The sequence below is a fragment of the Bombina bombina genome, chromosome 6 (genome assembly GCF_027579735.1).
Source record: "Bombina bombina isolate aBomBom1 chromosome 6, aBomBom1.pri, whole genome shotgun sequence".
Classification (NCBI taxonomy): Eukaryota; Metazoa; Chordata; class Amphibia; order Anura; family Bombinatoridae; genus Bombina; species Bombina bombina.
In genome coordinates, this window is record NC_069504.1 from 815714434 (window position 1) to 815727185 (window position 12752).

Sequence of the window (12752 nt, forward strand, 5' to 3'; positions counted from 1 at the left end):
ATCTACAAACTTTTTTTTTTCATCAAACAAATGTATTCTTTGTAAATTGGTTACTGTCTGTCCTCCGGCTCAACTTTGTAGTACTTGCTTAAACTCTGTATTACAGTTTCAAATGTCTTCTACTACTAATGTGAATTCAGTTTGCCCCCAATCAGTGAATACTACTCAGGGCATTGCTACTGATTTTACTCCAGGATTTAAGGATTAATTAAGTCCACTATATCTGAGGTTTTGGCTGCAATGTACTTTCAGTTTCTGCTACTGCCAAGACAGTGCAGGACTCTGACATCTCCCTTTCCCCCTCAGAGGGTTAGTTGTCTTCTGAAGACTCCTTGACAAATAGGTTTTTGATAGGTTTCTTCTATCTTTTGTCTCAAAGAGACCAGAAAAGAGATCGGAATTACTTAAATGTTTTCAGGATTTAGAGGACATGGGAGTGGTTGTCCATGATCCTCTGTCAGAACAAGGTAAGGCATTTTACTAGAATCTTTTTATTCTTCCAAAGAAGGGTGGAACATTTAGACCCATACTGGATCTAAAGACCCCAAACAAGTATTTAGGGTTTCCTCATTTAAGATGGAAACAATCAGATCTATTTTTCCTTTGGTGCTGCAAGGTCAGTTTATGACAACAATAGACTTGAAGGATGCTTACCTACATATTCCTATTCACAACTAACATAACCAATTTCTTCATGTTGCTTTTCTGAACAGACACTATCAGTTTGTAGCTCTTCCTTTTGGTTTTGTCACAGCTCTCAGCATCTTCACAAAAGTTCTGGGTGCTCTGTTATCAAAACTCAGGGTATAACTGTAGCTCCCTACTTGGACGATATTTTGGTTTAAGCACCATCTTTACCTTTAGCAATTGCAGATATAGAAAAACTACTTTGGTTTCTTCGCTGTCATGGCTGGAAGATAAACATAGCAAAGAGCTCTCTGTCTCGTCTCACAAGGGTGTCCTTTCTAGGAGTGATCATAGATTTGATCTCCATGTGGCTGTCCTTAACAGATCAATGTAAACTCAAACTTCCATATGCTTGTCTCTCCCTCAGGCTTCAGTGGCTTAGTGCATGAAGGTAGTGGGCCTAATAGTGGCAGCATGAGATGCAATCCCATTCGCTAAGTTTTATTTACATCCTCTACAACTATGCATGCTAAGGCAGTGAAATGGGGACCACACCAATCTGTCTCAGTTAATTTGACTAGATCCCTTGGTTAGACAGTCCCTTTCTTGGTGGACTTCCCCCAATCCAGTTTCTCAGGGGATGCTTTTTCTGCTGCCGTAATGGGAAATAATTACTACAGGCACAAGCCTCATAGGTTGGGGCGTGGTCTGGGGTCCTCGGAGGTCTCAGTGAGATTGGTTTCCTTAGGAGGTTAGGTTACCAATCAATGTATTAAAACTTTGTGCGATGTTCTGAGCGTTTCTGGCTTGGCCTCTTCTCAAGTCAGTCTCCTTTATTCGTTCTCAGTCTAACAACATCAAGACAGTTGCCTATATCAATGATCAGGGTGGTACTTGCAGTGCCCTAGCAATAAAGGATGTGTCTCGCATTCTAGCTTGGCAAAATCTCATCAATTTACCATTTCAGCAGTTCACATTCCCGGAGTCAACAACTGTGAAGCGAATTACTTAGGTCATCAGACTTTACACTAGGGGGAATGGTCCCTCAATCAGGAGATTTTCGGTCAGTTGGTTCATTGCTGGGGTCTCCAAGAGATCAACTTGATGGTTTCTTGCCAGCACTACAAACTTTCCAGATATGGGTTGAGGTCAAGAGACCCTCAAGCATAATTGATATAGGCTCTAGCAGTTCCTTTTCATCTAGCTTATCCGTTTCTACCAATTGTGCAGCTTCCAAGGGTGATTGCTCAGATCAAACAGGAACATACTTCAACAATTCTAATAGCTCCTGCTTGTCCCCGCAGGACTTGGTATGCTTATCTGGTTCTGATGTCCAGCTCTCCTTCGTGGAGTCTTCCACAGCATTTAGATCTGTTGTCTCAAGGTCCTTTCTTTTATCTCAAACTCCAGTCTCTCAGTTTTACAGCATGGAGGTTGAACAATTGATTGTTTCCCAAAGGGGGGTTTCTGATTCAGTGGTAGATAGTGGTAGACCTTGATGCAGGCTCATAAGCCAGTTAGTAGGAAGAGTTACCATAAGGTTTGGAAGGTGTATCTTTCTTGGTGTCTGGAATGGCATTCCTTTTGGAATACCTGAATTTTGCAGTTTCTTCAAGATGGCTTATACAAGGGCTTGTTGGCCAACACTTTGAGGGGTCATATTTCTGTGCTTTCTGTCCTATTACATAGAAAACTTGCTATACTTCCAGATGTTCAAGCTTTTTTTCAGGCTCTGGTTAGAATCTGACCTTGTTATTAAACCTATTACTTCTCCATGAAATCTTAACTTGGCTTTAAGTGTTTTACAATCTCCCCCATTTGACCCCATGCACGCATTGGACCTTCATCTGTTGTCTTGGAATATTCTGTTACTGTTAACTATTTCTTTGGGTAGGAGGGAATCTGTGTTATAAGATTGTTCCTGCAATTCCCTATATCTTGTGTTCCATCAGGATAAGGCAGTTTTTTAACTAAGGTGGTTTCTTTAGAAAATATTAATCAGCAAATTGTGGTTCCCTCATTATATTCTAACCTGAAAACTCCCAAAGAGAGATTGTTACACAATTTAGAGGTGGTCAGGGCGTTGAAGTTCTATTTGCAGGCTACTAAGAGCTTTGCAAATCTTCAAGCTTATTTGTTTTGTTCTCGGGTCAACCTAAGGGCCAAAAGGACACTTCTGTTACTTTAGCTTCAAGGTTAAAGAGTCTGATTCATAGGGCTTACTTGGAAGCTTTACTAATTACAGCTCATTAAACTCGTTCTGTGTCTACTTCTTCAGGCATTTAAAAATTAGGCCTCAGTAGACCAAATTTGCAAGGCTGCAACTTGATAGTCGTTGCATACTTTTACTACATTTTATAATTTTGATGTATTTGTCTCGGCTGAGGCAGATTTTGGCAGGAAGGTTCCTCAGGTGGTAGGTAGTTCCTGGTAAATAGGTGCCTGACTTTTTTTCTTTTTGTCCCACCTTTTTTTTCATGGACTCCACAGCTTGGGTTTTAGTTCCCAACAGTAATGGATTGTGGACACTCTCCACCTTAAAAAAGAAAACATAATTTATTCTTACCTGATAAATTCCTTTCTTTCTTGGTGGTGAGAGTCAATGAACCCTCCAATTTTTTGTTTTTCCTTGTTGGTGGCAGCTCTAGTTTGCACCTCTTTACCCTAATTAATTAGGGTAAAGAGCCTGTTTCTTGACTTAATGATAAACTGGGAGGAACAAGTAGGAGGGATATTAAAGCTCTCGGTGTAGGGTGTCTTTGCCTTCTCCTAGATGGCTAGGTGATGAATTCCCGACAGTAAGAAATCATGGATTCTCACCACCAATAAAGAAATGAATTTATCAGGCAAGAATAAATTATGTTTTTGTTTTTAGGCTTGTGGGTGCATGACACTATCCACCAATAGAGATGTGGTAATTATTCTTATCAGACATTAAGCCTCTGTTTCGCAGATCAGCTGTGTATTTCCTGTTTCAAAATTCCAAATCCAGTTCTACAGTGTTAATGTAACATTTTCAATGTATTTAAATAGCACTCTTGCTAATAATGGTCAGGAACGTTAGTTTAAAGGGACATTAAACACAAAATAAATGCTAGATGAATGATGCATTTATAGAAAAGATTAGTCTGAGAATTACATTTAGATGATTTTTTTTTAAAGTTTCATCAGTTGTTTGAATATTGACAAAATAAGTGTAAACTTTTAGGACCAGATTAGGACCGCTGCTCCATAACTTGACTAATTTGTATTAGTGTAAAAGTACTTATTTGTTTTTTTACTTTTGATTGAGCAGGTATCATTTGTATCTATTCTGTGACATTGCTTCCTAATGTCACTCAATATGGCAGGGGCTAGATTTAAAAACCTTTTGGATTACCTGATAATGATTGGAAAAACATTTTGGAGAACCTGGTAAAAATTTGAAAAGCATTTTGAGTTACTTGATAATCACTGGAAAAGTGTTGTCTTAAAGGGACATTCCGGTCAAAATGTAAATGCACATAGATTAATTACATCTTTGAATAGAAACATAATTGCAATATACTGTACATGTATTAGCAAAAACTATTTCTAGTAAAAGCTATCATCACTGTTTAAGTGTTAATATTTTTCTCAGCAGGTGCGTGTGAAGCATAACTAGATATTCTCAGAACCTCAGAATTTTAAATACTACAGCTGCTCATAGCACGAGTGGGACTTGTATCATGTCAGCAATTAAAAAATGGAGTCTTTGCCAGATGATACAAGTACAGGCTCTCTGAGCAATTGCTGTGCTTAAAATGCTGGTGCACGGTGCATACTTAAATACACTTTTCAAACAGCTATAGCTTTTATAAGAAGCATTTTTGCTAATACATGTATATTACAAAAATGTTTATATTCAACATTGAAATGCATCCATATGGATTTCAATTTGGGCTGGAATGTCCCTTTAAGTTTTATCAAGTAATTTTAGCTGTGAAATGTGATAAGTGAAAAATGGTGTTGAAAATATGCCGAGCATCGAGAATTTTGATTGTGATCAGAACAAGCAGGTCTGGTACATATTTAATATAGGGCCATTTTTCAACAATCTGATAATGTAATAAGTGCTGACAAAAAGGATGAAAATATCTAATTGCGTCAACATTGCAAAAAGCTCATTAGCAGCCATTAGCCTGCTGATTATTATCAAACAATAGATTGTGATCAACCCTTATGTGTTTAACTCCTGCAAAGGGGTTAAACACAAAGTTACAGTCAGCTTATGAGCAGCAATGCAATACCGACAGCTTTCTGAACCAACAACAAAAGACAAATGTGTGCAGCCACCAATCATCACCTATGTCTCAGTAGTGCATTGCTGGTCCTGACTCCTGAGCCTACCTATATATACGGTTCAACAAAGGATGCTAAGAAAATTAAGTTAATTTGATAACAGAAGTAAATGTTACAGTCTTTTAAAATTGCATACTCTATCTGAAACAAGAAAGTTTAATTTTGACTTTTTAATGTCCCTTTTGTGTTCTTTATTCCTATCACCATATCTTGTCTTCCTGCACACTGGAAAGAATATTGATGTTTAAGACTCTTGATATTATTTATCAGGGCATCTGAGAATAAATATGAATTTCTTCTTGTTTGTAGGGAGTTTGCCAAAGAAAGAGAACGTGTAGAAAACAGAAGAGCGTTCATGAAACTGAAAAGGCAGCAGCAAATTGAGAAGGAGCTGAATGGCTACATGGAATGGATATCTAAAGCAGGTGGGAGTAAGGGTGCCTGCTTGCATGAAAATAAGAACCCAATGGAAATACTCCTGGATAAAACCATTACAAAAATGAAATTGAGTCTACTGAATAGCTTGGTCTTATTGCTACCTTGTTTAAAATGAAGTGAAATTTGTTTCCAATGATCCACTTTACCTGCTGGAGTGTATTAATTTGTTTACAAGTATTTCCTTTACCATTATATTGGCATTTGAAATATTGCTTTAGCCTGTGGTATCCCCACCTTTTCTGAAAGTTTCTGGCCTTAGGTCCAAGCTAAGCTGTGTAAACACAGCCAGAAGAAGAAATTACACTCCCAGTGGGGTATAGAAGAGATATAGGGGCCTATCTATCAAGCTCCGAATGGAGCTTGATGCCCTGTGTTTCTGGCGAGCCTGCAGACTCGCCAGAAACAGCAGTTATGAAGCAGCGGTCACAAAGACCGCTGCTCTATAACCTGTCCGCCTGCTCTGAGCAGGCGGACAGACATCACCGGAATTCAACCTGATCGAGTACGATCGGGTTGATTGACACCCCCTGCTGGCGGCCGATTGGCCGCGAGTCTGCAGGGGGCGGCGTTGCACCAGCAGTTCTTGTGAGCTGCTGGTGCAATGCTGAATACGGAGAACGTATTACTCTCCGCATTCAGCGAGGTCTTGCAGACCTGATCCGCACTGTCGAATCAGGTCCGCAAGACCTTTGTTAAATAGAGGCCAAGGTAACAACATGTTAAATTTCCATTGTTGTCTCCAAGTATTGGTCTTTGGTTTACAGACATATTTAATATAAAGAAGCAGGTATATGTGCACAATATGTGCGATCAGGATGATTGACACCCCCTGCTAGCGGCCGATTGGCTGAAAATGTGCAGGGGGTGGTGGCTGAAAATGTGCAGGGGGTGGTATTGCACAAGCATTTCACACAAAATGCTTGTCCAATGATAAATGCAGACAACGTATGCTGTCGGCATTTATCGATGTCCGCCCAAACATGATAAATCAGCCCCATTGTCTTCATGGTTTAAAACAATAACTAATTTATATTATTATGATTTCTTCACTACTTAATATATAGTTCAGTATTAAATATATACTTGATTTATATTTATAGGGACCATTCATATATAAAATATTAAAGTCACATCATTCTTAAATATTTATATGATCTTATTGAATATGTGTGTGTTTTGCGTGTATTAAAAATGATTTATATTTGGTATGTGTACAATTTTTGGGACATTTAATATTTGTCTGTTTTCTCTGGTCTCTCTCATTAGCTATTCTAAGGAGTAATATTTACAGCTTATACAAGCTAGCTCTGACAGTGCCCTTTCTATACTGAACATTTATTCTTGCATGTCCTCAGACCCATTAGAGGGGAGATCCACAGATTTGTTCAATTCCATTAAATAAATCTATGCTTTGCAATTGACTACTGTTTATCCTCCAGCTCAGGTTTGAAGTTCCTGCTTAAATTCTGTTTACTTTCTCATTAGAGTACACCTGTAATTCCATCCAAGATGTCATGTCCTACGTCATTAGGTTTTTATCAAAAAAAGTTCTATCTTCTAGCGGAATTGTAGTTCTTCTTTTAGACACCCTATGAACAGGAAGTTAGAGAGCTATCTCAGGAAATCCTTTCTACAAGGAGGGATTTTATTCACGCCAGCTATGGACATTGAATGTGTCGCAGGTGCAGGGTCTTTGTGATGTAAATTCTTACCTGATCTGGTATCTGAAGAGACTATATTAGAGGATATCATGTATACAATTTCTCAGCCTTGCTAACTCATTTATTTGTGATGCAATTATAGAAATGATCTGTATTAATACTAAGAATATGGCGTTTTAGCTGTTTTAACCAGAAGAGCATTATGGTTAAAATCTTGGTATGCTGGCATGGTTTCAAAGAGTAGACTTCTCTCCTTGCCTTTTCAGGGATAAATCTTATTTGGTCCTGAATTAGATGCTATAATTTCTACTGTTACAGGAGGAAAGGGATATTTTCTTCCACAGGACAAAAGGGTAGACCTACTAATAGATGTCGGTCCTTTCGTTACTCCAAAAATCCAAAGTCCTCTACTTCTCAAAAATCATATTCAGCAAAGTCTTCCTGAAGATGTAATCCAATTTGGAACAAATCAAAGCAAAATAAAAAAGTATTTTATCACTTCAAACTAAGCATGAAGATATGGTCCCCGATCCGATAGAGCCCTTTTCAGGGGGCCTGGTCACAGTAAGTTCAGGATCCTTGGATACTCAAAATAGTATCTCAAGGTTATCGAAAAGACTTTCGAGGAAGTTTTCTTCAGTCACATGTAACGAAAAAAAACACCAAAAGCAAATGCTTTTTTATTGTGTTCAGGAACTAGAAATTATGGATGTGATTAGTCCGGTTCCAGAATCAGAACAGGTCAGGGTTTCTATTCCAATATTTCATCGTTATAAAGAAGGAGGGAACTTTCAGACCCATTACAATACTCAAAACTTTAATCAAGTTTTTAAGATTAGGGTCAGATTTAAAGGATGCTTACCTTTATATCCCGATTCACAGGGATCAACATCAGTTTCTTCAGTTTTCCTTTCTAGACAGTCGCTCTTCCTTTTGGATTAGCCACAGCGCTTGGAATGTTCACCAAGGTTCTGAGTGCTCTGTTATCAGTGGTCAGGACTCAGAGTATAGCTGTTGATCCTTACCTGGACGATATATTGGTTGAAGTGCCATCTTTACCTTTGGCAGTCTGTCACCCCCAAGAAGCTACTATTGTTTCTTCGCAGTCATAGTTGGAGGATAAATATCCCAAAAGGGTCTCTGATTCCTCAGACAAAAGTCTCCTATTTCCATGTGTCTTCATCTAACAGAACAAAGCAACATCAAGTTACAAATAGTAACTTGTCTTTTGTTGTTGGTTCTTCCGGCAGTGTCTCATCCTTCTGTAGCTCTGTGTATTTGAGGTTATAGGCAAGATGATAGCAGCATCAGATGTCATCCCCTTTTTATGTCTGCATGCTGAAACTGAATAGTGGAGATTACACTTGTCTCTCTCAAATAATTAATTTAACTCTTCCTGTCGGGCAATCCCTCTCTTGGTGGATTTCCCACAAGAATATCTCAGAGGAAATCTCCTTTCTGCATCCATCTTGAAAAAATGAATTACCACAGGCGTGAGTCTCTTGGGTTGGGGTGCAGTCTGGGGATCTCAGAGGTTATAGGGAGTTTGGTCTCCTCAGAAGGCGAGGTTACAGATCAATGTTCTAGAGCTTAATGCAATCCTCAGAGTTCTTCATGCTTGGCGTCTTCTCAAGCAAGAATCCTAGATTCCTTTTCAATCAGGCAATATAATGGCGGTAGCCTACATCAATAATCAAGGGGTCACTCGAAGTGCTCTAGCAATGAAGGAGGTTTCACAGATTATGTCCTGGGCAGAAACCAATGACAGCACATTTTCTTCAATTTAAATTCCAAGAGTAAAAAAAACTGGGAAGTGGACTATTTGAGTCGTCAGTCTCTTCATCCAGGGGATGGTCTCTCAATCAATACATTTTCTATTAATTAGTATGTCATTCCAAACATAGATGTATTGGGTTCTCGTCTGAATCACAAACTTCCCAGATACGGTGCAAGGTCCACAAGCAGATCTTGTTAGTAGATGTTCTGGCAGTTGGTTGTCCCTTTCATCTAGTTTATTTATTTCCCCCGATTGTTCTTCTTCCAAGAGTCATAGCCTGCCTGCTGAATCAAAAATGGGCAAGCATCTACGTTTAAATTATTGCTTTTCAAATAAAGATAGCAAGAGAACAAATAAAAATTGATAGTAAGAGTAAATTAGAAAATTGCTTAAAATTGAATGCTCTATCTGAATCATGAAATAAAAAATGTGTGTTTACTATCCCTTTAAAGGTTAATTCCTACTCGGTAGTTGATACTCTAGTTCAAGCTATAATATATGGAAGGTTTATTGTTCCTGTTGTGATGGGATAGGTTTGCATTGGTCTTCATTCAGAATTCCTAAAATTATGCATTTTCTTTAGGATGGTTTTTGATAAAGGTTCAGGTTAGCTAAAGGATAAAATCTCTGAATCTCTGCTCGTTCAGTATTATTCCATAGAAAGATTGCTAGGTTATCAGACATACAAGCCTTCATCCATGCTTTAGTTAATAACAGGCCTTAAAGGGACAGTAAAGTAAAAAAAAATCTTTCATGATTTAAATAGGGCATGTAATTTTAAACAACTTTCCAATTTACTTTTATTACCAATTTTGCTTTGTTCTTTTGGTATTCTTAGTTGAAAGCTAAATCTATTAGGTTCATGTGCTAATTTCTTAGACCTTGAAGACTGCCTCTAATCGGAAAGCATTTTTCTCTTGTTAAGTGTAGTCAGTCCACGGGTCATCCATTACTTATGGGATTATATCTCTTCCCAACAGGAAGTTGCAAGAGGATCACCCAAGCAGAGCTACTATATAGCTCCTCCCCTCACATGTCATATCCAGTCATTCTCTTGCAAGTCTCAACAAAGGAGGTTGTGAGAGGAGATAGGAGTTTTACTTAATTCTTCAATCAAAAGTTTGTTATTTTAAAATGGCACCGGAGTGTGCTGTTTTTTCTCTCAGGCAGTATTTAGAAGAAGAGAATCTGCCTGCGTTTTCTATGATCTTAGCAGACGTAACTAAGATCCACTGGCTGTTCTCGCACATTCTGAGGAGGGGTAACTTCAGAAAAGGGAATAGCATGCGGGGTCCCCCGCAAATGAGGTATGTGCAGTATAATATTTTCTAGGAATGGAATTGACTAAGAAAACACTGCTGTAACCCATATGATGTAAGTACAGCCTTTAATGCAGTAGTAGCGACTGGTATCAGGCTGTTAAATGTATGCGCAGTTGAGTTATTTTCTAGGGACTAGAATTTGACTGAGAAAATACTGTTAATACTGAAATAAATGTATAAGCCTTAACTGCAGTAGAAGCGACTGGTAGCAGGCTTAGTGATAACTTTGCATAACACTGGAAAAGTTGTTTTTTAAAACGTTTACTGGCATGTTATTCATTTTGTGAGGTACTTTGGTGATAAATCTTTTTGGGCATGATTTTTTTCCACATGGCTAACGTTTATTTCTGCATAGAAACCGTTGTAACAGGTCTTCCACTGTTGTAATATGAGTGGGAGGGGCCTTTCTTTTAGTGCCTTGTTGCGCAGATAAAATTCTAGCACAGTCTTCCTGCTTTTTTCTCCTCGATCCAGGACGTCTCCAGAGAGCTCAGGGGTCTTCAAAATTCATTTTTGAGGGAGGTAATCAGTCACAGCAGACCTGTGACAGTGTGTTTGACTGTGAGAAAAACGTTAAATCTAAAATTGATTATCCGGTTGTGGGTATTGAGGGGTTAATCATCCGTTTGCTAGTGGGTGCAATCCTCTGCTAAATTCATACATTTACTGTTAAAATTGTTGGCTATAACTGAATTAGTTCATTGTTATTTCAACTGTGACAGTTTTTTTGTGTTTTTAAAAGCGCTGCTGCGTTTTTTCTATTGCTTGTAAATTCACTGAAAGATTTTTTCCAAGCTTGCTAGTCTTCATTGCTAGTCTGTTTAAACATGTCTGATACAGATGAATCTACTTGTTCATTATGTTTAAAAGCCAATGTGGAGCCCAATAGAAATTTGTGTACCAATTGTATTGATGCTACTTTAAATAAAAGTCAGTCTTTACCGGTAAAGAAATTATCACCAGACATCGAGGGGGAAGTTATGCCGACTAACTCTCCTCACGTGTCAGTACCTTCGCCTCCCGCTCATGAGGTGCGTGAGATTGTGGCGCCAAGTACATCAAGGCCCTTACAAATCACTTTGCATGATATGGCTAATGTTATGAAAGAAGTATTATCTAATTTTCCTGAGTTAAGAGGCAAGCGCGATAGCTCTGGGTTTAGGACAGAGCGCGCCGATGACACGAGAGCCATGTCCGATATTGCGTCACAATTTGCAGAACATGAGGACGGAGAGCTTCATTCTGTGGGTGACGGATCTGATCCGGGGAGACCGGATTCAGAAATTTCACATTTTAAATTTAAGCTTGAGAACCTCCGTGTATTGCTAGGGGAGGTGTTAGCGGCTCTGAATGATTGCGACACGGTGGCAATCCCAGAGAAATTATGTAGGCTGGATAAATACTATGCGGTACCGGTTTGTACTGACGTTTTTCCTATACCTAAAAGGCTTATAGAGATTATTAGCAAGGAGTGGGATAGACCCGGTGTGCCTTTTTCCCCTCCTCCGATATTTAGAAAAATGTTCCCAATAGACGCCACCACACGAGACTTATGGCAGACGGTCCCTAAGGTGGAGGGAGCAGTTTCTACTTTAGCCAAGCGTACCACTATCCCGGTGGAGGATAGTTGTGCTTTCTCAGATCCAATGGATAAAAAATTAGAAGGTTACCTTAAGAAAATGTTTCTTCAACAAGGTTTTATATTACAGCCCCTTGCATGCATTGCGCCCGTCATTGCTGCGGCAGCATTCTGGTTTGAGTCTCTGGACACAGCACCATTGGATGAGATTATGAACAAGCTTAAAGCCCTTAAGCTAGCTAATGCATTTGTTTCGGATGCCGTGGTGCATTTAACCAAACTAACGGCTAAGAACTCTGGATTCGCCATCCAGGCGCGCAGAGCGCTATGGCTTAAATCCTGGTCAGCAGATGTAACTTCTAAATCTAAATTGCTTAATATTCCTTTCAAAGGGCAAACCTTATTTGGGCCCGGCTTGAAAGAAATTATTGCTGACATTACTGGAGGTAAGGGTCACTCCCTTCCTCAAGACAGGGCCAAATCAAAGGCCAAACAGTCTATTTTTCGTGCCTTTCGTAATTTCAAGGCAGGAGTAGCATCAACTTCCTCCGCTCCAAAACAGGAAGGGACTGCTACTCGTTACAGACAGGGTTGGAAAAGCAACCAGTCCTGGAACAAGGGCAAGCAGGCCAGAAAACCTGCTGCTGCCCCTAAGACAGCATGAAGTGAGGGCCCCCTGTCCGGAAACGGATCTAGTGGGGGGCAGACTTTCTCTCTTCGCCCGAGCTTGGGCAAGAGATGTCCAGGATCCCTGGGCGTTGGAGATCATATCTCAGGGATATCTTCTGGACTTCAAAGCTTCTCCTCCACAAGGGAGATTTCATCTTTCAAGGTTATCAGCAAACCAAATAAAGAAAGAGGCGTTTCTACGCTGTGTACAAGACCTCTTATTAATGGGGGTGATCCACCCAGTTCCGCGGACGGATCAAGGGCAAGGATTTTATTAAAATCTGTTTGTGGTTCCCAAGAAAGAGGGAACCTTCAGACCAATCTTGGACTTAAAGATCCTAAACAAGTTCCTAAGAGTT

At 39.4% G+C, this 12752-nt stretch overlaps 1 protein-coding gene across 1 annotated transcript in view; it reads left to right on the plus strand.

Moving 5' to 3' along the window:
- Nucleotides 1–12752, plus strand: part of CACNA1A (calcium voltage-gated channel subunit alpha1 A) — a 632851-nt gene that overhangs the window by 216757 nt on the left and 403342 nt on the right. Inside the window, exon 7 of the mRNA XM_053718181.1 lies at nucleotides 5257–5372. Within this exon, the coding sequence (XP_053574156.1) occupies nucleotides 5257–5372 (116 nt within the window). The remainder of the gene's footprint in view (nucleotides 1–5256; nucleotides 5373–12752) is intronic.